The sequence below is a fragment of the Mus caroli genome, unplaced genomic scaffold, assembly GCF_978045245.1.
Source record: "Mus caroli unplaced genomic scaffold, Mus_caroli_1 scaffold_8, whole genome shotgun sequence".
In the NCBI taxonomy this organism is placed as follows: domain Eukaryota; kingdom Metazoa; phylum Chordata; class Mammalia; order Rodentia; family Muridae; genus Mus; species Mus caroli.
This window is the reverse complement of record NW_028227263.1, coordinates 124,237,371-124,264,312: the sequence shown is the minus strand read 5'-3', so window position 1 is coordinate 124,264,312 and position 26,942 is coordinate 124,237,371. Positions and strand designations below refer to the sequence as shown.

General features: G+C 49.2%; 1 protein-coding gene across 1 annotated transcript in view; it reads right to left on the bottom strand.

The window, feature by feature from the left end:
• The window catches only part of Clptm1 (CLPTM1 regulator of GABA type A receptor forward trafficking), a 32,189-nt gene that overhangs the window by 3,481 nt on the left and 1,766 nt on the right, over window positions 1-26,942 (bottom strand). The window contains exons 2-9 of the mRNA XM_021167162.3: window positions 19,108-19,220; window positions 9,869-9,992; window positions 8,987-9,145; window positions 6,375-6,492; window positions 2,221-2,306; window positions 1,405-1,525; window positions 752-996; window positions 360-453 (exon numbers count right to left, since the gene is read on the bottom strand). Coding sequence (XP_021022821.1) covers window positions 360-453; window positions 752-996; window positions 1,405-1,525; window positions 2,221-2,306; window positions 6,375-6,492; window positions 8,987-9,145; window positions 9,869-9,992; window positions 19,108-19,220 — 1,060 coding nt within the window. The remainder of the gene's footprint in view (window positions 1-359; window positions 454-751; window positions 997-1,404; window positions 1,526-2,220; window positions 2,307-6,374; window positions 6,493-8,986; window positions 9,146-9,868; window positions 9,993-19,107; window positions 19,221-26,942) is intronic.

The window sequence follows — 26,942 nt, the reverse complement described above, 5'->3', positions numbered from 1 at the left end:
AGCAGAGCTGCGCAGTTGCAGGCCTGCCTCTGCCTCAGCACCTGGAGCTGAACACAGCAATGGGTTGTCCCAGAACTGGGTAGCTGCATGTTGGGGCCTCCCTGTCAGGCAGGGTGCTGGGAGCAGCCCCAGGGCTTCCCTTTCTTTTGGCTTTGGAGTTCCCCACCCTGCTTCCTGGTGATACCACCCTGGCCTTGGCCCAGGCAGCAGGCCCAGCGAGTTCTGTGCCTAGTGGGGTCACTGTCCCTCTTCAGGCTCCAGCCCTCTAGAGTACAAACAGAGGCCCCAGGCACAGAAGAAGCAGGGAGCAGATTACTTCATCTGCCGGTTGCCTCAATGTCCCGGGCCCCCATGCCTACCATTTTTGAAAGCCAGGAACTCAAAGACACTGTGAACAATGGAGACGATGATGGTCAGTGCCAGAAGATACGGGCTGGTCTCCAGCAGAGCAACCTGGGGAGAGAGTCTATGAGTACTGCTCTGTCCCTGCTGTGGCACCTCATTTCCAAGAGCCATTCCCTACATGTTCCTTGGAATCCCAAGTAGGACCTCTCTAGAGCTGCTCCAGCGACCATTAGAGAGTGTGTCACGGGCAAGAAGAAAACAGGAGAAAGTAAAGGAGTCGAGTCGGGAGCCGGGGCCCCAGGGTGAGCTAGGGTTAGGGGGTGGGGCTGCTAGGCAGTCGTGAAACAGTCTGGGCAGCCTTGGGTGGGATTCCCCACTTCCCCCTGGCCTGTGGCGCCCCACACACCTTCACTGAATCCTGCTCCTCATCCGATTGCTCATACAGCTCGTCACCTAAGAAGTTCCAGGGTGACTTGGTACTCTGTGCAGCATAGAGTTGCCAGCGCCATAGTGACAGCGGGCAGAAAGAGACACGCAGTGGTAGGCTGGCCAGACTTTCATTAATGGGGTAGTAATCCTTCTGCAGGTTCCAGTAGTCATTGAAATAGATGATGGGGTAGTAGTCACCACTCACGGCATCAAACTTCACATCTGTGGGCACATGGAGCGGGCACTGTTCAGCCTGGCCAAGACACCACATAGCATTTCTTGACTGTACCATGAGGAGCAGAAGGGTCCCAAGAACTCAATGGAAAGGATGCAGTGGCAAAGGGAGTGGCCTTGAATGAAGGCCAATGAAGCTTGTCTCCAGTACAGCTTACACTCACTGGTGGTCATATACCCCCAACTCTATAGAAAACAGTGAGAAACCAGGTGTGAACTGACACCCAAAGACAGCAGCCATTCCCACCCACACTGGCCAGGACTTGGCTAAAGAAGAGTGCGGGAAGAAAGAGAACAGGCATAGAGTGGTTAGGAGAGTGTGGAACTAAAAGGGTCTCTCATAGATGGGGCTGGGGGAAGACAAGGTCACAGGCCTGAGCTTCTGGCTCAGCTTACATTGGTCCAGTGGGGGTGGCACACTGCCCTTCACCCATGGTGTGTGGTCATCCACGATGTTGATGGTGATGTTGGGGTGCCAGTGCGAGATTACTTCTACAGGGCCATAGTCCTCAGCCCTCTGTGGGGAGATGGGAAAGGAACAGTAGGCCTCGGACAGGCAGAGGCCCCATAAATACTACTGCTTATGCCCTCCCATGACAACTGGGGCAGAAGAACGGCCACTGCAGCTATGGCTGGTAGGTGCACGCTGATACCCATCACCTACATGAGACTCAGATTCAACCATCCTCCACCTCCTCATCTGAAAGGAGAGGCTTGTGGAGGCAGAGGCAGGCTGCTCATACACAGGACAAAGCCCAGCCCAGAGAAAGCACCGTGGCATCCCCTCTCAGAGTGGCCCTACTTCACTCTGAGACCATGCCTCCTGCCCAAAGCCAGAGAGAAAGGTAAGCTTATGTGCCTTTAGAGAAGTGCCCTGGTTTGCTCAGCCTACCAGGAGCCACAGAGCTGATTAAGTCTACAACTGCTCCAAGCTACGGCTCCTGCTCCTGCTCTGCGCCAGACAGCTACATGGTGTCAAGCCAGCCTCTCCACTTGTGTAACTTGGAGCAAGGGTCCCAAGTGAAACGGGCTCAGAGCCAGATCTACCCCAAGGGCCGCCTGGGCTGACCTGTCTGCAGACTTCCTGCTGCAGTGTTCTGATCTCTGAACTCCTCCCAGGGAAGTGCTCAGAAGTGGCAGTCACTTGGCCTGACCAAAACTTGTGCGCACCTAGGCAACACCATGATCCCCAATAACTCCACTTTTGTTTACCTTGATCATTTCTGGGTCAGCTTCTGTCTCTCCTGTCAGAAGGTTCTTGGTTTTCTGAAATCGCCTACGCTTGTATTTGTTGATCACTGTGGGCAGAGAGAGGTGGGTGAGGCCTGTGATCCCATGGCCGCTGTGTCCCGGCTTCCCACTAATGATTATATCACTTGGGAAGCCTCAACCAGCCCCTAAATTTCAAGGAACCACCACTTCATCTTTATAGAGAAGTACCACTTATAGATTTATCCAGGCAGAAAGCAGAGCCTCCCATCTCTAACACCTGCTTGGCCACTCCCTAAACCTGCAAAGGACACACATCTACCGGAGCCCACACCATGCCACTGCCTCCTTCCTACATGGCTGTGGCCGCTGTTTCTCTGCAACTGCACCTCACTGTATATCTTAGGCTGACCCTCAGCTTGAGGACTACAGGCATGAGCCACTTCACTGGCATTCACCTCCCCAAGGAGGTGATATGGTCCCTCCTCTCCTGGACAGTTTAATTCCATCACAACACACGCCCACCTGGCTCCTAGTTCACCCATATGCTCTGTACCCTGGGCTCAGGGACAGCCCACTGAATACATGGCCATACATGGGGGAGTTAGAGAACAGTTCCAGAGAAGGTCTGGCGCCAGCAACGTGAGAAGCCAATATGAGAACTCCAACACTGTGAATCCCCAGCCACAAGTGGACTTACTTCCCCTTGCTAAGGTCAGGCTAGTCAGGGTTCCCACCACCTTGCCTGAGACAAGAGCAAAGGGTTGACCACACCCTCCCAACTTAGATGTCACTAGCTCTTATTCATGTTGAGAAGGAAAACTGCCTCCCTTGCTGAACCTAGTGGTGCAAACCAGTAATCCCAAGTAGTTAATGGCTGAGGCAAGAGGACCAGACTAAGTTCAAGGCCAGCCTAAGCAACCTCGCGAAAGCCTCTCAAAATAAAACCAGAAGCCACTGGAGAGATGGCTTATGGGTGACAGCATGAGGGTGCAAGTACTTATATACAGGCAAACACTCAAATACAGAAGATCAAATGCTCTGAACAAAACGGGTGTGCCCGGCCACATCCTAGTACTCAAGAGGTGAGTTACAGGCCAGCCAGGAAAGCACAGAGAACCTGTCTCAAAAAACAAAATTTAAATAATGATAAAATGGATTTAGGATTGTCAGTGAGAGAGCTCCTGCCTAGAATTCTCCCACCAAGGAGCTTGGAGGTATGGCCTAGAATCATCTCCCCAGGTGCTAGGGGTGTGGCTCAGTGGTAGAACCCCCGCCTAGAATCCCCCAGTGAGGGGCTAGGGGTGTGGCTCAGTGGTAGAGCCCTTGCCTAGAATCCCCCAGTGAGGGGCTGGGGGCGTGGCTCAGTGGTAGAGCCCCTGCCTAGAATCCCCCAGTGAGGGGCTGGGGGTGTGGCTCAGTGGTAGAGCCCCTGCCTAGAATCCCCCAGTGAGGGGCTGGGGGTGTGGCTCAGTGGTAGAGCCCCTGTCTAGAATCCCCCAGTGAGGGGCTGGGGTGTGGCTCAGTGGTAGAGCCCCTGTCTAGAATCCCCCAGTGAGGGGCTGGGGTGTGGCTCAGTGGTAGGGCACCTGTCTCTGAATGTCCCTGTAAGAGGCCTGAGGGCATAGATGGCAGCACAGTCTACTGTGTGAAAAGCCCTAGGTTTCACCCCCGTGCTGCTGAGCTGCCCCATTCCATCCCCACAAGGGAGCAGGGAGCATAGAGCTCTGGGCTAAGATCACATAGCTCTTGTCTCCTATAAGCTAAGGGATGTTGGTGTATTAGTGCCACTTCCTGGAACCTCAGTGACTATCATGGAGAATGAGGCTAAAACCTACACTTCATGGGCCAAAGCCTACAGCTCTCTTACAACATTAGCATCATTCCATTTTTTCTTGATGAACTATTTGGAAACTAGCCCCCCCTTGTCCAGCTGGAGTAACAAGCCCCTGAAGTTGGGTATCTCAGAGAATAAACTCCTGAGACATCCTCCAAGAAGGGAAGAGGCAGTCAACAAGCAACAGACAGGGCTGATGAAAACGGGATACAGACATGGACACACATATTCACACCACCCACACAGTAGCTTACATGGCTCCAGTTTCAGAGAATCTGATGACCCCGACCATCACCAGAAATGTACATAGTACACATACATATATGCAGGTATAATATCACACACATAAAATTTGGTAGATAGATAGATAGATTGACTGGTTCATTCTAATATGAAACTGCTCTAGTCCTGTGGGAGCAGAGAAGCCCTGCTCTGGAAGACCAAGCTTCTAAAGCTGCTGCGCCCGTCCAACGGAGTCGCAGATGCTGGTACCACTGGGCATAAGCTATGGGTGTGATACAGAATTCACTGACACTTGTCTCCCCACACAATGTAAAACACCATACTTGTCCACCAACCCCATGCTGAGATAAGGAATTCAGCACTTTCCTTTGCTTTGCCTGTCTCTTGCTGTGAAGTTCGTGCTGCATGTGTGGGAGCATTTGAGTGTGGGCATGTGGAGGCCTGAGAAAGACATCAGTTGCTTTTTTGTATATACCAAGGAACTAGGGCTCACTGGGCTGCCTTGGCAGTTGACAAGGATGCTGGGGACAAAGACTGGTCCTCACATTAACCACTGAACCATCTACCTACCTAGGTACTGTTTTGTCTGAGATGTGGTCTGACTATATGGCCTGTCCTAGGGTGGCTCACCATCCTCTCACCTAGAGCTCACCATCCTCTCACCTCAGCCTTACAAGTGCTGGATCAGGGTTACTACCAGACACTGCTCAGTACATCTCTCACCATTACCATAATTAACCAAGTGGTTTATTTACTTCCGCAATAAGACTTTGTGCAGCAGGAAACTATAGGCACCTACCCCCATGGACAATGCTGCCCCAGCCCTTAATCACTGGCTTTTAGAAAAAATAAGGCGCCGGGCGGTGGTGGCACATGCTTTTAATCCCAGCACTTGGGAGGCAGAGGCAGGCAGGCAGATTTCTGAGTTCAAGGCCAGCCTGGTCTACAAAGTGAGTTGCAGGAAAGCCAGAGCTATACAGAGAAACCCTGTCTCGAAAAAAAAAAAACAAAAAACAAAACCAAACCAAAACAAAATAAAAACCCACAAAAAAAAAAAAACAAAAAAAGAAGGTTCCTTTTCTTTTCTTTATTTCTCTCTCTTCTTCTTTTTCTTTTCTTTTTTGGTGACAGTATCACACAGTCCAGCTGGCCCTGAATTCCCTAATCAGGGATGAAGAATGACCTTGAACATCAGGTCCTCCCCTACCCCGCCAATGCTGGAATCACAGGTGTACACCACCACAGCTGGTTTGCTGCTTAAGGGACCCAACCCAGGGCTTCCTGCAGGACAAGCAAGCACTCTGCCAACTGAGTTTTGTTTTTTTGTTTTTTGACAGGGTTTCTCTGTGTAGCCCTGGCTGTCCTGGAACTCACTCTGTAGACCAGGCTGGTCTCGAACTCAGAAATCCTCCTGCCTCTGCCTCCCAAATGCTGGGATTAAAGGCGTGCGCCACCACGCCCGGCTCCAGCTGCTCTTTCAACCTCAGTTGCTCCATTTCAAATTCTGATGAGCTTCTTCTCTCTGTTGCAGCCAATCTTTGTGATTACCACCTTCCTTCTGCTCAGCAGTTCTCTAAGCTCCACCTGCTTTAACTGTTTGCTTTTTCTTTTTTTTTTTTTTTTAGATTTATTTATTTATTATATGTAAGTACACTGTAGCTGTCTTCAGACACTCCAGAAGAGGGCGCCAGATCTCGTTACGGATGGTTGTGAGCCACCATGTGGTTGCTGGGATTTGAACTCGGGACCTTTGGAAGAGCAGTCGGGTGCTCTTACCCACTGAGCCATCTCACCAGCCCTGCTTTTTCTAAGAAGCCTAGGATGGCTTCAAACTCATGACTGCCTCAGCTTTAGCCCCTCAGCTCTGTAGCTGGGATCCCGGCTTGCATTACACCCAGATTCTCCTGCTCTCACTAGCAGGTCCCTGGGTGTCCCAGAGCTAATTACATGAGTGGGGCCAGTGCCTGTCTCATCAGTCCTGAGTCCAGAGCACAGAGCTGCTGCCTGCTCCACAAGACCTGAGATGGCATACAACACTCTTGTCAGGGCTCACCAGGACCAGAGGGAAGTAACTTACTCCGGGACATGTGGACAGTGGCAAGCCGGCGGTACAGGGCCTTCTGCCGGGGGTCTGGATGGAAGCCACTCTTGGTGAAGTAGACATGGATATAGATGGAGCCATTCTGCTGTACACTCTGCAAGAGAAGGGGCCTGGTGAGTGAGGCTTAGAAAAGGCCAAGGCCACATGTCACCTGCCTACAGTAACTTCCACTTACTTCCAACTCTCCAGCAGCTTACTGAGGACTCAAGGCACAAAGGTCAGCTGACTGGTTCTGTCCCAAATGCTGGAGTAAAACAGACTGAAGAGTGGGTGCCAGCTGAACCGGACACTCAGTAAACCAACTGTAGGATGTAGGCCATCCAACACTGCAGCAAGGACACGTTTACACTAGTGAGCCCACAGGAACAGAGCACTTCAGCCCTGCATTGCCACAGGTCACAATACGACCCTGTAGGGCCTATGAGGCTTGAAGCTAATTCACACCCAGGGTTAGAGACAGGCTGCAAGGGAGTCAGAACTCAGTTTTCTGAAAGCCAGTTGTGGCAATGCATGACTCTAACTCCAGATGAAGCAGGAGGATTGAGAGTCTGAGGCAAGCTTAGGCACAAGGAAGACCAGATTAGGATAAAACAAAAGAAAACAGACTTGTCCACCTTCCACACCCTGTGACATCCCACTGCCTCTGCCAAAGCCTTCCTTATTCCCAACTTCCCAGGATGGGGAAGGAAAGGAAGATCTGAGCTGAGCCTAATGTGTGACAGTCACGCAGAGCCTGGCCCACACAGGGCCCTCCAAGCCCACCAGCTGCTTTTTGGGTGTGAAACCTGAATCCCCAAGACCAGCTCACTGGTCCCCCACCTTTTCCTGAACTTCCAGAAAGGGCCTGAGTTTGACAGTATGGCCATAGCACGACTGGAATCACAGACTGTGTCTGTCCATGTAGATCAAACCACTCAGAGATGGGGCATCCTCCCCCATTCCCAAAGCCTACTGGTACAAAGGACAAGAGCTGCACCACACTACGAGTTAACATGTGCACACTGGCTGAAGCAGCAGTCCTGACACAGCCTATAGTTCCCGTCACTCAGGAGACTAAGGTTTACAGAATGTGTTCCAAGTTCAGAGCTTGGACACTCAGTGTCCCTATCGAAAAACAGGGGGCTGAGGTCAGATGTGACAGCACATTCTTATGATCCAAGCAGCCAGTTCTAAACCAGTTTCTGATGCACAGCAAGACTAGCCTGCACTACATGAAACTGTCTCAAAAAATAAAATCTTTGGGCTGGAGAGATGGCTCAGCAGTTAAGAGCACCAACTGCTCTTCCAGAGGTCCTAAGTTCAATTCCCAGTAACCACATGGTGGCTCACAGCCACCTGTAATGGGATTCGATGCCCTTCTTCTGGTGTGTCTGGAGACAGCGGCAGTGTACTCATATACATAAAATAAAAATAAATCTTTAAAAAAAAATAAGGGCTGGAGAGATGGCTCAGTGGTTAAGAGTACTGACTGTTCTTCCAGGGATTCTGAGTTCAATTCCCAGCAACGCTATTGTGGCCTACAACCGTCTGTTATGGGATCAGATACCCTCTATACTCATATATACACTAAATAAATCCTTAAATAAACAAACAAACAAACAAATAAATAATCCACCAGGAGGTGATGGCACACGCCGTTAGTCCCGGCACTTGAGAGGCAGAGGCACATGAATATCTGAGTTTGAGGCCATGCTGGTCTACAGCGTGAGTTCCAGGACAACAAGAGCTACACAGAGACACTATCTAGAAACAAACAAAACAAAAAGATTCAAAAAATAAAATCCAAGGACAGGGGCTACAGTTCAGTTGTACAGTATTTATGTAGCATACAAAATAGATGCTTTATATTCAATTGCCAACAATGGAAGAAAAAAAAGAAAAACAAACAAAAAACAAAAAACAAAAGCTGCTGAGTGCTTGTGTGTGCCCAGTCTGCTGCCGAGTGATGGAGATAGACTGCAAAGCCCAGTCTTAGCCTCCTAAGCTCAAGGATTGTGAGGAAGAGCCAAGCTTATGCCTCGGACCTCACGGACTGCAGAAGCCCCAGTCGCTGTGAGCATGGGAAAGATACTTAAACAAGCTGAGAAAGTCTTCCTGGGGGGCAGAGCCCGAGAGCAGAAGATCTCTCACTTGCTGTTGACCAGGAGAACGTCCCCACGCTGCTGCCAACCCCAGTTTCATCTCTCACACACACAGCACAAGCAGCAGTTACGTGAGACACTAACAGTTACATGGGCAGTAAAGCTTCTTCTGGTTTTAAGACACATCCTCCTATAATTCACAGCTCGGCTTTGAACGCATGGTAATCCTGCCTCAGCTGTCTGAGTGCTACCACACTCAGCTGTAACACTTCTCAAGTGTATGGGGTAGAGACGTTTCCACACATCAACCTGGCTTGGGCTCTGAACAGAAAATGCACTGTCACTGTTTATTCATATAACCTGGAAACTATGCCTTTGGCATCACTGTGCTGAGTGGACCCCTCAGGGACAGCTACTGATGGCTGATCAGCTAAAGTTGGGAACCACACCACACTAGATGGCTTGGAGGACGCAGGCCGAGACGGGCGAATTGTGGGCAGGACCTACCTGTGGGATGTCAAGCTCTGCAAAGTGCTCATAGCAGCCATCGGAGTTCTCTCCACTGGTCCAGTCACCATACACCAGGTCATGCTGCTCCCAGAAGAGCGCCGAGGTGGCGTTGAAGTCTGTGAAGTGCTCGTGCTCTGAGATGTACACGTGCAGGTTCTGTGGAATGCAGGAGGGTGTGGGGACCCTGGTCAGATGCTGGCATAGAAACTGCTCAACTCAACTTTGGCTTTTGCTGTATGCTGGCTCTGCCCTGAACGGTGACACCAAGGAGCCCGGACTACCAGTGATGAACTTAAGGACAAGGGAAAGCAAGACCACCACGGATGACCTCCCAGTTGGAACTGGACAGATCTGGGACAAAGAAGTCAAGCATCTGTGCCTCAGAAGGGGAGGCAAGCTTGGGGAGCCTCCTCTTACTTGGCCCGAGGCTCCTGACAACCATCCCTATCCCTAGGATCGGTTATTCAACAGTGGCCTGCTGACAGGCTAAGATACTCGGCAGCAGAGCTAAGCAGAGAACACAAAGGACCTGGAAGAGCTTGAGGGGAGGAGTCTGGTGGCCATGCTGTTAGCTCAGGAACCTGAACTGATCCCAGTCACCCCGCCACCCACAACCACGAGAGCCAAACATGGTTCTGAAAGAAAGCACCCGGGGACCCTGTTGCAATAGGTGCACAACAACCGGGAAGTCTACTGTACAAGCTCCCCAGAGACCTGTTTCCTAGTGTCTCTCGGGTAGCACAAGTCACCTGCCCTGATCGGCTAGAGCATCTGGGACCATGTGCCTACAGAGCTGACGCAGCTGGGAACTGTCCCATCCTGCCTGTCCTCACCATATCACTGCCCCCAGCCCTCGACCAGCCTTCCACCCAGCATTACCATTAGAGTGTCTTTGGGGAATAGGTTTCGGCTGGCGACACGTGGGGCCCCTCCAGGGCCCGACTGGTCCTGAGGGGACGGCCCTCGGCGGAACCAGCTGCTGATGGCCCAGATGATGAAGATCCTGAGGAAGGAAGCAGGGGCAAGTAAGTCCTCCGCCCTGTGCTGGAGCCCCGTGTCAGCTCTATACCCGACCCTTGCTCTCTGAGATCTGAGGCGTCTGAGAAGGCGGTGGGGAGCTAGTGAAGACACAGAGCCCTTGAAGGACAGAGGCTCAAGGAGCCCCGTACAAGCACAGGGCTACGTTGCTCCCTCCAGGATCTCATGTCATGCATGGGCCACAGGGCTTAGCCACTCAACTCAGAGTTGGAAGAGTGCCCCAGGCTTTGGCAGCCTAATGATTATTCAAAGGATCTAGAATCTTCCTACTGTACTGTAAGAAACCTTAGTATAATTACTTCCCAGTTTCAATTGAAGACTAAAGAAGCTGGAGGTAGTGGGTTAGCCTTTCAGCCACAGAAAAGCCAGGTTTTGGTGGTGGTGACTACGTTTTTTCACATGTTAGCCAACTCACTGTTCTACCACTGACCCATACCCACAGCCCCTCACTGCGGGTGGGGGGGGTCTAGACTTTAGCACTTAACAGTATCCCCAAACATTTTATTTTTTTCCTTTGCAGCAAGGGTCCCCTTTTTTTTTTTTTTTTTTTGAGACAGGTTTCTCTGTGTAGCCCTGGCTGTCCTGGAACTCACTCTGTAGACCAGGCTGGCCTCGAACTCAGAAATCCGCCTGCCTCTGACTCCCAAGTGCTGGGATTAAAGGCGTGCGCCACCACGCCCAGCTTGCTTTGTTTTTTAAGACAGGGTTTTTCTGTGTAACTGCCCTGGAACTTGCTTTGTAGACCAGGCTGGCCTCAAACTCACAGAGATCTGCCTGTCTTTGCCTCCCAAGTGCTGGGAATAAAGGCATATACCATCACTGGCCAATTTTTATTTTTCCAATTAAGATGAAACAAAGAAAAAACTACAGTCAGTCAATAAAGCTTTTTTTTTTTTTTTTTTTTTTTTACAAAATCCATTACTATAGTAAAAGAGCCATGGGAACAGCATGTAGTTCAGTCATCACGAGCTTCCCTAGCACATGCAAGGCTCAAGGTTCTACTCTAGTAACACACACACACACACACACACACACACACACACACACACACAATCAATATATTCTGTATTTGCAATATATTTGCAATACTGTCATAGCAAGACTACAATGGGCTGTCTCTATCTCCATTAGAAGGGACAACCAACGATAGGTCAAAATTATAAGAAGAAAACTGTAACTGGACTTGGTAACATGCCTGTAATTCCGGAGACTAGAACAGAAGGCTCCTGTAAGCCCAGAGAGGCAAGACCAGCTTGGGCAATACTATCACACCATCTTCTGAAAAAGACCAGCTTGGACTTTAGGTTGGGCAGCAAGCCCCAGCAATCCTCCTGACTCTGCCTCCTACCACCAGGGTGGAGGTTTCAGACGCCTTCAGGCACACATGGGTGCTAGAGACTGCACTAAGGGTCTCATGCTGCACACTGGGCCATCTATCAAGCCCTCGGTTGGCTTTTTGAGGCAGTCTCAGTTTGTAGCAGGGCTTAGCCTGGAATGTAAAATCCTTTTGCTTCAGGCTCCCTACCGTTAGGCCTGTGCATACGTATACTGCCAACATTCACTCCCAGGTAAGACTGTTTCCTTTCCAGACAGGGCTTCTCCGTGTAGCCCTGGCTGTAGAACTCCCTCTGTAGACCAGGCTGGCCTGAAACTCAAGATCACCTTGCTCTGCCTCCCTGTGCTGGGACTAAAGGCGTGCACCACCACCCCCCAGCTTCAGGCCAGACTGCTAAGGTTTGGTGGCCTCTGAAGGGGGTGTGAAGAGCATACAGCTGGCTCCACTGAGCTGTGATGACATTACCAGCACAGGAGCCTGGCGCCCACCCCGTGCCTGCTTTCCCTGCTCCTGCTATTTCATTGGGGGAAATAGGCATGTACAGCTCTCAGCTCAGCGTGGAGCTCAGATGCAGCACTGTCCTGGCATGCACAAGGCCCTGGGTTTCAAACCTGGCACTGCAAAAACAAAACAAAACAAACCACTTAAGTGGGAAAGTACTGAGAGTGGCAGCTCAGTGGCTTGGTGCCTCCCGGCTGAGCCCTATTAGGGCAGGACTAGGCACAAGGACTTGCCTCTGCCTGTTGAAACCAAGGAGCCCTGGGGTCTGGGGTCTCAGGGGCTGCAACCCAGCTGAGCCATCTCCTCCCCAATGCACATAGCTGACAAAGGTCTGGAACCAGTGCTCCCTGGGGACCCCTGCTGCTTTCATGGGAAGCTCCCACTTTGGTAAATACTCCAAGGAGAGTGTGGGAGCAGCATCACCCCGCTCAGAGGGGGCCCTGTGGATCCTCAGCCCTCTAGCTTTCTATCCCCATATGTGAAACAAGGCAAGCTACAACAGCGCTTTCTAGGGTTTGGGTCCTAGACATCTGGAGTGCATGTGAGGACAGAAGCCCTCTCAGAGGGCTGGTGGGACAAAGAAAGCCCTTCCTCTGTGCACCCACACCTACAGGGAAGAGGCTGTGAAATGATGGGAGTAAAGGCAGCATGGCGGCTCATGCCTGTGATTCCAACACTCGATAGGGAAGAGGGCTACTCAAGTTTCAGGCCAGACACAACAAAAGAAAAAAAACTTAAGAATTAAATTCTCTACCCCATTCCAAATAGCCTTTGCTGCAGGAATGGGGGGTTGGGTTGGAGACAGGTTTTTCTCTATGTAGCCCTGGCTGTCCTGGAACTAGCTCTAGTACACCAGCTCAAACTGAGAAATCTGTCTGCCTCTGTCTCCTTCTCCTGAGTGCTGGGATTAAATGTGTGCACTACCACCACCCAGACAGTCCAAATAAATGTTTTTCCAGATAGAACGAAGTTCAGAAAGCTTATAAACAAATGTAGGTATGATAGCTCAGAATTGTTAATTCCAGCACCAGGAGGCAGAGACAGGAGGATCACTGAAAGCTTGAAATTAGCTTAGATAACAGTGAGTTTAATGCAGTCAGGGATATAAATTGGTATCTCAAAAAACAAAACACACATCGGGCAGTAGTGGCGCATACCTTTAATCCCAGCACTCAGTAGGCAGAGGCAGGCGGATTTCTGAGTTCGAGGCCAGCCTGGTCTACAAAGTGAGTGTGACAGCCACAGCTACACAGAGAAACCGTCTCGGGAAAAAAACAAAACAAAACAAAAACCTGGCTGGGTATAGTGGCACACACCTTTAAACCCAGCACTAGGGAGGCAAAGGCAGTCAGATCTCTGTGAGTTTGAGGCCAGCCTGGTCTACAGAGCAATTTCCAGGACAGCCAGGGCTACACTGAGACTCTATTTGGTACTCAACTGGTAAAGAGTGTGTCATCCTCATCTAAACAAAAACTTTTATTTGAGAGTATTCTTGACTGCACAAGGCCTCGTATCAAAACACAAATCAAAACAAAAATCCCTGGATCTCGTATTTTGTGTGTGTTATTTCTAGCTATCCTAGAACTTACTACATTATAGAGCAGGCTGGCTTCCAACTCAGAGATCGGTTTGCTCCTGCTTCCCAAATGCTGGAACTAAAGGTGTGCACTACCACACCCAACCTTGGGGCTGAAGAGATGGATAAGTGGTTAGCAGCACTTGCTCTCCTCCTTAACTACTGTGGCTCAGTTCCTGATACCCACACAGCCATCAGTTACTCCAGCTCTAGGGGATCTGATGCCCTTTCTGACTTCTGAAGTCCCCAGGTACTTAGGTACAAAGATACACACACACAGGCAAAATAAATACTTATACACATAAAGCCATGTTAGAATGAAAGAATGAAAGAAAGAAAGGAAGGGAGGGAGGGAGCAAGGAAGGGAGGGAAGGAGGGAAGGAAGGAAGGAAGGAAGGAAGGAAGGAAGGAAGGAAGGAAGGAAGGAAGGAAGCAAGCAAGCAAGCAAGCAAGCAAGCAAGCTCGCTCCAACCAACCAGACATACACTCTGGCAATCACAGCCCTGGAGAGACGAGGTAGGAGGATCACAGCAAATTCATGGTCAGCCTGAACTATAGACTGCGGACATTGCCTCAGAAAAGCAAAAAGGGGGCTGGTGAGATGGCTCAGTGGGTAAGAGCACCCGACTGCTCTTCCGAAGGTCCAGAGTTCAATTCCCAGCAACCACATGGTGGCTCACAACCATCTGTAACGAGATCTGATGCCCTCTTCTGGAGTGTCTGAAGACAGCTACAGTGTACTTACATATAATAAATAAATAAATCTTTAAAAAAAAAAGAAAAGAAAAGAAAAGAAAAAAGGTGCCTTGAATTCCAGCACCCAGGAGGCAGAGGCAAGGGGATTTCTGTGAGTTCCAGACCAGGCAATTACATGACGAGGCCCTGTCTCAATACGTAAATAAATAAAAAAAATTCAAAGCTAGCACTTGTGCTATGGATGCCTCGTCATAAAGTGTCTCACTATGCGGGCCTGGTGACCATGTGTCTTAGGGTTTTATTTCTGTAACAGACACCATGACCAAGGCAAAGCTTATAAGGACAACATTTAATTGGGGCTGGTTTACAGGTTCAGAGGTTCAGTCCCTAATCATCAAGGTGGGAGCATGGCAGCATGCAGGCAGGCATGGTGCAGGAGGAGCTCAAAGTTCTGTATCTTCATCTGAAGGTTGCTAGCAGACTGGCTTCCAGGCAGCTAGGCGGGTCTTATAGTCCACACTCAGTGACACACCTACTCCAACAGGACCACACCTTCTAATGCCACTCCCTGGGCTGAGCACATACAAACCATCATACCAGGTATAAAGTAGGAGAAAACAAATGCCACAAAGCTGTCCTCTGGCAGTTGTCCATGGCAGCATGTGCCCGACCCCCAACCTCACATATAAACAAATATAATAACTAAAAAAGAAGCTCTGTGCCTAGTATATTTGGGGCCTTTTGTTCCACTCATAGTAGCACACAAGCAGAGGACTTCAGAAGAGATAGTCTGTGAGCAGGCACCCACACCCACCTGATGTCTGCTGCCACTAGTGCTAAGGAAGGAAGTGAGCCTGCAGAGGCTGGATCAGAGCTCCTGGGAAGGAAGCAGCCCTCAGCACCAACGTGCAGATGTCCAGATATGCAGTTAATGAAAAGCACTGTGAGGGTGCTGCCAGCTGTGAGGAAATGAAGGCGAGGACCTGAGAGCTGACTGCCCTGTCCTGTCACTTGGAGCATGAAAACAAAAAGTGAGCCAGACATGATGGTACAAGTCTGTGATCTAGCATTCAGGGAGTGCAGGCAGTCCCAAGTTACAGGCCAACCTAAGCTATATACGGAGACACTATCTCAGCTAACAGGGGACAGGGATGAAGGAACTGGGCATGAGGCACACACAAACCTCTGGATTTGCTCCACAGCAAAACTGTATAACCAAGAGAGTAGTCGGGCCTAAATAGGATCAAAATACATTATACCCATGTATGCAAATGTTACAGAGAAACTACTATTGTATATAAATAATATATGCTAATAAAAACTTTAACCCCAATACCTAGGAAGCAGAGGCAGGGAGAATCTCTTGGAGTTGAGGTCTGGAACTGATTCTGTAGACCAGGCTGGCCTCAAACTCAAGAGATCCGCCTGCCTCTGCCTCCCAAGTGCTGGGATTAAAGGCATGTGCCACCATGCCTGGCAACATTTTTAAAACCTAAAGAATAAGCCCATGGATGGCCCTGCCAACTGGGCCCTTACCACCAAGGCTAAGGACCTGAGCTCCATATTCAGACGCTACATGGCAGAGAGCGAAACAGACTCACACAAGTTGTTCTCCTAGCTCCACACGCATGCTGTGCCATTTACATGTGCATCAACAACATGCACCACCACCACCACAGCCCCCCCTCCCCCGAAATAAAAAGAAAACCTGAAAGCACAGGTCAGGGCAGACAGACAGGGTAAGGAACAGGGCTCCATGGCTGAGAGGCCTGGACTCAAACATCAGGACACCCAGGTCTGGGGCTGAACAGTACCTGGGAGCCACAGGCAGGGAGTTCTGTCCCCCACCAGAATGTGCCTCGAGACAGAAATGGAGATCATGAAATCTTTTTTTCTTTTCTTTTCAGTGCTGGGAAGATACCGCAAAGTTCAAACATGCTGAATGAGTGCTCTAGTGCTGAGCCATACCCATTGCAGACTAGACTCTTCTAAGACTCTTCTAAAACAGCAGTCATGACTGTGTGACTCTTTTTGTCACACACACCTCCTTCTGGTGACAGGTTTTCATGGAATCCCTAGGATAAGCTCAGCATAGGACTTCCACTTGAAGTGGGAGCTGAATCACGAGAACTGGAACGAGAGGCTGGGAATGGAGTGTGGTTGGCAGGGCTCCTGCTTTGGCACACCTGATGCTGTGAAGGGCATTCCCAGTACAACACATGCCATACTGAATGGTAGCAGATGCCTGTAATTGCCATGTAAGAAAACTGTAAGTAGTGGAGGCAGGGGGATAGAAAATGGGGGCCATCCTCTGCTATAAATCTGAGACTAGCTTGATTTACCTGCGACTATACTTTAAAAAAAAAGAAAAGGGGCATGGTGGCACACGCCTTTAATCCCAGTACTCGGGAGGCAGAGGCAGGTGGATTTCTGAGTTCGAGGCCAGCCTGGGCTATACAGAGGAACCCTGTGTCAAAAAACAAAACAAAAAACAAAAATAAAACAAAACAAAAAAACAAAAGAAAAGAAAAGCAAGTAAGCAAGCAAGCAAGCTAATAAAGGTGGATGTAGAAGCACAGGTCTGGAACACCAGCATTCAAGATGCTCAAGCAGGAAAACTGTCCCAATTTCAAGACCAGCCTGGGTAACACCTGCCAAAAACAAAACAAACAAAATAAAACAACAACAAAAAAAGGGCCAGCAAGATGGCTCAATGAGTAAAGGCACTTGCTGCCAGGCCTGACCTGAGTCTGATCTCTAGGTCTTAGACGGAGAAAACTGAGTTCTGAAAACTGTCCTCTGACCTCTGAATGCACATACTTACACGTGCTAACACCCCACCCCCTACTAGCACCACCACCACCCACCTGTCCATACATACACACGCTCACACACACACACTCACATACACACACATTCACATACACACACACTCACATACACACACACTCACATACACAAAATACATTTTAAAATACAATCAAGTGGTGGTGGCGCACACGTTTAATCCTAGCACTTGGGAGGCAGAGGCAGAAGGATCTCTTGAATTGGAAGCCAGCCTCATCTACAGAGTGAGTTTCAGGACAGCCAAGGCTAAACAAAAAAAAAAAAACCCTGTCTCAAACCTTCCTACAAAAAAAAAAAAAAAAAAACACAGCCAGGAGCGGTGGTGTGTGCTTTAATGAGATGTTAGTGAATAATGTTTCTATGTATTAGCTGCACTCCCTGACTCCCTCAACATTGTCAGTCAAGCCTTTATTTTAGACAAAATGTTGGTTGTTCCTAATGTCTGTAAATATTAATACATCTGCTAGACCTGGTAGCTCACACCTGTAAACCTGGCACCCAATAAGTTAGAACATGAGGGCTGTCATGTTTAAAAACTGCACTGGAGAGTGAGACCTTTTTTCAAATCAACAATAAATTCCTGCATCTCCACTGAATAAATATAAACTTGTACTATGATTAGTCTCTTATGAGCCAAGAGGACCACTGCAAGGGCTACATACTGAGTCTGTTTCTAATCAATAGGACACTAAACTTACTTTTATCATTAGCCTAAGGCCACTGCTAACAGAGCACACAAATGTGCCCCATATACTTAGGATGTCATTTTATCAGTGACTTGAGCATTTGCTCAATAGCTACTTAGTACACACAGGCACAGATGTAAAGGGCACAGATGATTCCTAAATTTAAGGGGGAAATCTATTAAGGCAGATATTCTCTCTCTCTCTCTCTCTCTCTCTCTCTCTCTCTCTCTCTCTCTCTCTCTGTTTTTGGAGACAGGGTTTCTCTGTCCTGGAACTCACTTTGTAGACCAGGCTGGCCTCGAACTCAGAAATCTGCCTGCCTCTGCCTCCCCAGTGCTGGGATTAAAGGCGTGTGCCACCACGCCCGGCAAGGCAGACTCTCTTAATTGCCTGTATAAAAATCTTCTCCCCTTCCAGTGCCTGGTGAGACTCAATTTCCCACCATACAAACTGAGTTTTCAGCCAGACTCCTTGGGCCTCTGTCCTTTCAGTATTTGGGAAGCCGAAGCAGGAGGATCAAGGTTCAAGGATTTGGACCAGTGAGCTGGCTCAGAGAGTAAAGGTGTGTGCTATGAAGCCTGACCCACAAGCGAAGTTTTACTCCCACGACCACATGGTCGAAGAACTGACTCCTCAGGTATCCTCTGATGTCCGTCCACACGTGCATCTTGTCATGTACATATCTTCTCACGCCCATAAAGTTAACAACTTAATGTAACGTAAGAGCTCAAAGCCTGGGCTGGAGAGATGACTCAGCGGTTAAGAGCACTGGCTGCTCTTCTGAAGGTCCTGAGTTCAATTCCCAGCAACTACATGGTGGCTCACAACCATCTGTAATGGGATCCGATGCCCTCTTCTGGTGTGTCTGAAGACAGCTACAGTGTACTTACATATAATAAATAAACAAATCTTTAAAAAGAAAAAATGTTCAAGGCCTCCGTGGACTACACAGCGAGTTCAATCCAGCCTGGCAGTGGAGTGAGACCCTGTCTTGAAGTTAGGGGCTTGATGTATGGCTCAGAAAGGATGTCTTTCATCCCAGCACTTAGGAGGCAGAGGCAAACAGAGCTCTGAGTTCAAGGCCAGCCTGATCTACAAAGTTCCAGAAGAGCCAGGGCTATATAATAGAAAAACACTGCCTCAGACAAAGCAAAACAAAAATAGATAAGATAAATAAATAAGTAAAACAAAACCATTTTAGTCTGAATGTTGTCCAGGAGGGCTCTTAGGGGTTCAGCAACCCCCATTAAAGAAGGTGGCTGCTGGGGTGAGACGATGAGAGGCTGTGGCTTATCCACAAGGTCCTTCTCTGGCACACAGGTCCTGAGGCCCCTGTGTATGCAGCCCCCCCAATGTAGAGATGTGCTATCCCTGGCCACTGTTCCCTCTCCCCAGCCTTGCTTTGTGCAGAGTGGGAACCCTAAGCCTACATGCTCACCTGAACAGAACGCCTTTGATGACCTGCCAGGCGTTGGGGGCCGGCTGGGGTGGAGGGTTCTGAGGCTGGGTCTCGGCTGGCGTGTCCCTCCCAATGCTGCCATTGCTGGTCACCTGTGGGGGGAATAGAGTAGGGTAAGGGGGGCTGATTAGGGTACCCTGAGTTCAGAGGCCGAGACTTTGTCAATCTTCAGAGAAGGCACAACCAGTAGTTTCCAGCTAGAAAGGGCTCCAAAGGAAACTGCTCCCCAAGGATACCAATGCTGGGGACAGTCCTGAGCTGCCTTAGTCTATGGGGACCTGTCTATGAGCACCAACCCAAAGGGGGCAGCATTGGAAAGCAGGTGCTAACAGGGAGCTGTGGCCAGGCCTGAAACTCAGGTACTAAGAATTAAATCACAGTGAACTGGAGCAGGGAGCAAGCACAGATGCAGCCAGCAGCTGAGGGACAGTCTGACACTGTGAGCTGAGCACTGTTCATGGAGGGCTATCCTAGGGCCCTACAGCTGGCTACCACAGAAAGCTAGGGCTTATCCACAAGATCCTTCCCTAGGCATGAGGGCTCTGAGCCCCTGCTCTCCAGCTCTCCAACAGTGAGACAGACAGACTGGTGCAGAACCTCAGCACTGTGAGCTGGTAAATAAGCATCCATCCTGTACACCCTGCGGAGCACCAAGCTCTGAATATAGCTGCACTCTGCAACTGAGCAAACAAAGGCTCAGAGAGATTAAGATACTTCTCTGGGTTACTCAGGAGCAAGACACCAAAGAGAAAGAATCAGGTGGGGATAAAATGGAAAGAAATCATCTCTCACCAGGCAGAGTGGCACATGCCTAGAATCTCAACACTTCAGACTTTGTAAAACCAGGAGGTGCAAGAGTTCAAAGTATGTCTCAAAACACACGACAACATAGGCCGTCTCAAAACACACCAAGGATTCTCTCAGAAGCAGAGGCTCACTCTGACAGCCAGGAAGAAGAGAGTCCAGAGCAGGGCCATTTGGAAGCCTCTCTTTGGACACTGCTGGCTCCAGTCCTGTGTTAGTCTCTCCTAATGGCTGTCCAATCCTGTCAGTCTTCAAAAGGTAGGACCTGAGGACTACAGAGATGGCTCATAGCTCAAAGCACAGGCCGCTCTTTCTGAACACTAAGGTCTGGTTCCCAGCACACACATAGTGGTTTGTACACATACAAACATCTGTAACTCCAGCTCCAGGGGATTTAATATCCTTTTCTGACCTCCATAGGCACTGGGCGCACACATAGTACACATATATACATGCATATGATCTTTTTAAAAAGGGGTCGAGGGGAGGCAGGTTTCACACCACCATGGGCATAGCAAAGACTCAGCACCTGGTCCACACTTGTAAAGTCAGCACATACAGTGCCACCCATACCCACTGTCCCCAGGCTCCACTGCCCAGCCCTCTCCCCCAGGACCCTGGACCCCAATCCTGCCCATCTTTCCTTATTGTCCCATGGCAGGAAACAGAGCAGCCATGGAGCAGGGCAGGTGTTGATTGTTAACTCTCATCCCCATTCAACAAGAGCTCCTCCTTGTTATGTCCCAAAGTGCAAGACAGCACTGGCAAGGTGAGAGGGAAGGGGATGACGCTTGGGTCCAGTAGATCTCAGCTGTAGTTCTCCCCACTGTTCTTGCCTGAGACACCTTAGCATGTCATTAGGTCGGTCACCCCTTCTGCCTGAGAACAGACTTGTGAAAACACTGGTACAGAATGAAGAGAAATGCTCTCCTCATGGGTTCCCAGGCCTGTTCTGCAAACCTACTGTGTGCCAAGCATACCTACTGTGCACATTCCCTGAGTTAGGTGGTAGCTATTAAACTCAGGAGCTTGGTGGCCCAGGCTACCTGCAGAACAGCAGATAGTAAAGAAGCCATGGGCTGGAGAGATGGCTCAGTGGTGAAGAGCACTGACTGCTCTTCCAAGCGTCCTGAGTTCAAATCCCAGCAGCCACATGGTGGCTCACAACCATCTGTAATAAGATCTGATGCCCTCTTCTGGTGTGTCTGAAGACAGCCACAGTGTACTTACATATAATAATAAATATATCTTTTTTTTTAAAAAGCCTCCATGTACAGGGCAGACGCCTAAAACCCCAGCCCTCGGTAGGCAGAGGTGAGAGAATAAAAAGACAAAACAAAACTACTGTCGGTTTACCTACCTACCATCCAACTATTTAACTATCTAGTCCTCTATCATCTACCTATTTACGTACCAACCATCAACCTATCATCTATCTGCCCGATTTTGTTTACTTTTTGTTTTTACAAGACAGGGTCTCTCTCTGTGTAACTTGGCTATTCTAGAACTCAGTCCAGGCTGGCCTCAAACTCAGAGATCCACCTGCCTCTGCCTCCCAAGTGCTGGGATTAAAGGTGTGTGGCACCACTGGCCGGCTCTGTTTTTTTGTTTTGTTTTGTTTTTATTTTAGATTTATTTATTTATTATATGTAAGTACACTGTAGCTGTCTTCAGACACTCCAGAAGAGGGCATCAGATCTCATTATGGGTGGTGGTGAGCCACCATGTGGTTGCTGGGATTTGAACTCTGGACCTTCGGAAGAGCAGTTGGGTGCTCTTACCCACTGAGCCATCTCACCAGCCCCTCTATTTGTTTTTTGTTGTTGTTGTGGTGGTGATGGTTTGGTTTGGGGGGCGGTTGTTTTTGTTTTTTCAGGACAGGGTTTCTCTGTGTAATAGCCAGTAAAAGTCTAGGTGTCCTGGACTTGCTCTGTAGACCAAGCTGGCCTCAAACTCACAGAGATCATCTACCTGCCTCTAGCTGGGATGTGCCACCACACCTGGCCTTATCTGTCTGCCTGTCTGTGTGTCTATCTGTTTTAACGTAAATATACAGGCAGTATTCCAGTGACTGCTCAGCCATTCATATGGTATACTCAATGTTGTTCCTAAAATAAGATAAACAGAAATATGTTTTGGAGAAATAAGCAGAAGGTGACAGCCACCAGGACAAAAGTAGGAACCCACAAAGACTGGAATGACATCTCAATGAGACTCTCAGGCTGAAACAGTCACACGGGGAAGCCCGGGCAAGGTGTTTTAACAATGGGAAAAGTATGAGGGCCAGCAGACATGTCCAGCTATAAGGTCCTTACTCTGAGGATGCTGAGTTTGGTCAGGTTTCTAGCAAGTCTGGATAGATTCAGAGTCAGGAAGAGAGATGGGGACCAGGCCAGGATTTGAAGTCACACCTGACTGCTTCCAGGTCTCGTCCCCTACAGTGATGGACAACCCAGCTAGGAAGACTCCCGCAGGCAAGCAGACCAAATCCACGAGGTACACTCCTAGTACCCAGGAGCACGGCCACAGTCAGAAAGCCCCTCAAAGTGCTGCTGACATGTGAGGAGCTACTGCCCACCTAGACTTCACAATGAGGGTGGGGTGGGGCATGGCTCGGTACTCTCCCAATTCAGGATACAGCAGACCCTGGCCCCATCCCCAGTACTGAGAAGGCAAGGAAGTACCCTGAGTCACGAGACAGGAAACTCACACAGTAGCTCATGACTATCTGTAATCCCAGTTCCAGGGACCTGATACCCTCTTTCTTTCGGCCTCCCTCCATGTGTACCAGGTATGCATGTGATACATGTGGGCAAATACTCATCTACGGGAAGTGAAGTAAATACAAGCATTTCTCTTTTTCTTCTTAATGTTTCTTTTATTTTATGGGGAGGTGGGGACACATGCCACAGTACATGTATGGAGGCCAGAGGGCAGTTTGTGAGAGCTGGCTCTGTACTTTTGCCATGTGGGTTCCAGGAATCAAATCCAGGCTGACAGGCTTGGCAATGCGTACCTTTGCCCACTGCTCCATCTCATCGGTCCCTAAACCACTTTCGAGTGTGAATGGACAAGAACACGTGCCCTTTAAAAAATATTTATGAAAAAAAAAATATTTATGGGGGATGGAGAGATGGCTGAGCGGTTAAGAGCACTACTGACTGCTCTCCCGAAGGTCATGAATTCAAATCCCAGCAACCACATGGTGGCTCACAACCATCCATAAAGAAATCTGATGCCCTCTTCTTGTGGGTCTGAAGACAGCTACAGTGTACTTAGATATAATAATAAATAAATCTTTTTAAAAAAATATTTATGGATATGAGTGTTGTGCCTACACGTATGTCTGTGCATCATGTACATACCCAGTGCCTGAAGAGGCCAGATGAGGTCATGGGAGTCCACGGAACTGGAGTTACAGAGGGTTATGAACCACCATGTGGGTATTGGGAATCAAATCTTGGTCCTCTGGAAGAACAGTCAATGCTCCTAGCTGTTGAGCCACCCAAAGATTTTATCTATCTATCTATGTATCTATCTATGGCTAAATGCTTTGTTTTTTGAGTTAGGGTCTATATAGCCCTGGCTGTCCTGGAACTCTCTATGCAGTCCAGGCTGGTCTCCAACTCAAAGATCTTCCTGCCTCTGCCTACCAAGTGCTAGAACTAAAGGCGTACATCACCACTGTCCAGAATTTCTTTTGAATTGTATGCAGGCACTGGTGTATACATTTGAATGCAGGTGCCCCTGGATGCCGAGCTGGAGTCACAGTGACTTGTGAGCTGTCCAATGTGGGCAGTGGGGATTGAACGGCAAGAGCAGTCCGCCCTCTTTTAATGTCTGAGCCAGCTCTCCAGGCCCTGAAAAAAAAAATGTTTAGCTGGTATGATGGCCTACTCGTGCAATCCAAGCATCCAGGAGGCAAACTCCAAAGATCTCTGTGGGTCTGAAGCCAACCTGGACTGCATATGGAGTTCTGGGTCAGTTAAGGCTCCATAGAGAAACTCTGTCTCAAAGAAGTAAATACATACTTAGTATTATTGTACCTATGTATGGTGCATATGTGTGAACGTGTGTGCTCCTTCATGTGTGTGAAGTTCAGAGACATAAAGTTCTCCCTCAACCTTTAAGTAGACTCCAGGGATCAAACACGGGCTGCCAGGCTCATCTGGTCTCCGTTTTATCTACTCATCATCTATCTCAACAGCCTTCGCAACCCCAGTGTCAACTGTGCACACCTGTAATGCCAACTTGGAAAGGAATGGCTGAAGGACTGACTGCCTTAAGTCTAAGGCCATCCTAGCTTACATATGCGATCCTCTCTCTACAACACAGTAAAACTGGTTGGTGCGCACGCCTTTGATCCCAGCACTCGGGAGGCAGAGGCAGAAGGTAACAGAGCTCAAGGCCAACCTGGTCTACATAGTCCAGAACACTGAGAGCTATACAAGACTCTGTTCTCAAACAAACACACACCAGTAAACAGGCTGGAGAGATAGTTCAGTAGTTCTAAGCACTTGCTGCTCTTACAGAGGACCAGTCTGGTTTATTAACATCTATAATCCATTCCAAGAGAGCTGACCTTTTGCACGCACCAGGTAAACATGTAGTGCACATACATACATACATGTAGGCAAAACACTTAAACACATAAATCAATCTTAAATCAAACAAACAAACAAAAGGACAAAACCAAACTGCTTCTGTCCTGCATTTACAGACTTCTTACTGTCACATCCTCCTAACCAACACAACCGAGCGGCGACTTCCACAGCATTTCCACCCTCTGGGCATGCAGGTTACATGCAAACATATTCTACAAGAGGGACTTGGGCATCTGAGATTTTGATACTGACGGAAGGGAACCCTGGAACCAGCCCCCCAGAGACAATTTTACTCATACCAAACCGATACAGTCACTGCAGAGTGTATCAAAAGCCACCGCACTGTACACTGACATCCGACAAATGTAAAGGTATCTAAGTTAAACCTGGACAGAGAGGTGACCCTTCTGGGGCTCCCCTTGTCTTCAATGTCAAAGCCCACTCCTCACAGAGCCTGGCACACAGTTGTCTCCCTGCTCCTCTGGCCACATGCTTAGCCCATCTAGTGCCCTTCCTAACACCAGGCACCTTCTACCTCAGGGCCTCTGCACAGTCTAGTTCCATGACATCAATGACCTTTCCTTTACAGGGTTGTGATTCCCCCTGTCCCTTCTTCAGATCTTTATAGAGTGCCACCTTCTCTGGGAAGTCTTTCCCCAAGACCTTTTTGAGCCGGGCAGTGGTGGCACACACCTTTAATCCCAGCACTTGGGAGGCAGAGGCAGGCAGATTTCTAAGTTCGAGGCCAGCCTGGTCTACAGAGTGAGTTCCAGGATAGCCAGGGCTACACAGAGAAACCCTGTCTTGAAACACCCCCCCCCCCAAAAGACCCTATTTGAATGGCAGCTTTCCCACATACCCACTGCTCACTCCCTACACACTCCAGCTATATATCTAAGTTTCTACCATCTGTGGCCAGGTATGTTTTTGTTATTGTGTCCCTATCTATGCTTCCCCACCTCTTACTGGAGACATGAGGTCCAAGAAAGCAGAGCCTGTTCTACCCACAGCCTGTATCAGCTGAGGGAATGAGTGCAGGGCTAGCCTGAAGAGGAGCAGGCTGCTGGGACACAGGCTCCATGCTAAGCCAGCAGGCTGGAGAGGGTGGCAGAGAATGCGAAGGCAGTAGGGAGGAAAGCACAGCTCCTGCTTGCTCTTGCCTCTGTATCTTGAACTCAAAGACCCTCCTCTAGGAACACCCACCAGTCTGGTAAATAATTACGATCACTTACAGGACCATGTCCTCAAGGACTGCTCAGATTCACCATGACTACCTCAGACTCTATCTCAGCTCGGCCTCTGGTTCAGCAACCATTCACTGCTGCAGAGATGCGTCAGGGTAGAGCACCTGTCAGTGATGGGCTAGGGCTGTAGTTCAGTGCGGGACTTGATAGGCATGCAGGAATCCTGGGAATTCACTGCCTAGACCATTAATAAAACAGAACAAAACAAAACTTCTTCCAACTTACCATCTCCTCTGCCCAGCCTAAGCTGAGGGGGGCTAGAGATACAGTACTGACCAAAAGTCCAGTGGAGGAGACAGACACAACACACAGTGGGCAGGCTGGGCCATCAGAGAGGATGATCCAGTCTGAGAGGATTTCTTTCTTAAGGAAAGGAAACTTGAGACCTGGGACCTAAGAATCATCCTGCAGTGGGGCGTGTCATGTCAGGAAGCTGAGGCAGGAGGATTCTCAGTCTGAGGTTGGATTCCCCTCCATGGTGAGACTCTTGTCTTCAAACAAAACCAAAACCTGCCCATCCTCGTGTGATCCTGCACATGCCCTGTATTTACAGCTGCCCCCCGGGTGAGCTCCTTAGTCCATGTTCCTGAGGACTGTGTGAAAGAGCAGAAAAGAAGACCCGAGAGGAAGACAGGCCAAGACTCCAAGAAGGAGACTGAAGCACTCTAGTGGGTGAGGTTCACAGTAGATGCCATTCTTCCAGTCGGCTGCCTCTCCAGCACAGGTGATTCTGTCTCCATCACCCCTGCCCCCACCCCAGGAACATTTAGAAACTTCTAGAGACATTCTTGATTGTCAGGCCAGGAAAGAGTACACATGCTACTGACATAAGTCTGCAAATACCAGGGGCAGTGCTAAGCATCCTCAGGTGCACAGGGCAGCCCCACAGTGAGGAATTTGCCAACTCAAAGTGTCAATACCAAGGTGTTTTTAAGCTGGGCAGTGGTGGCTCACAGCGGTATTCCCAGCACTTGGGAGACAAAAGCAGGCGGATCTCTGAGTTCCAGGCCAGTCTGAGCTACAGAGTGAGTTCCAGAACTATAAAAACAAACAAGCCAGGGTATAATGGGCACACCTTTAATTCCAGCACTTGGGAGAAAGAGGCAGGCAGAACTCTCTGAGTTCTAGACCAGCCAGGACTACAAAAACTTGAGATAGCTAC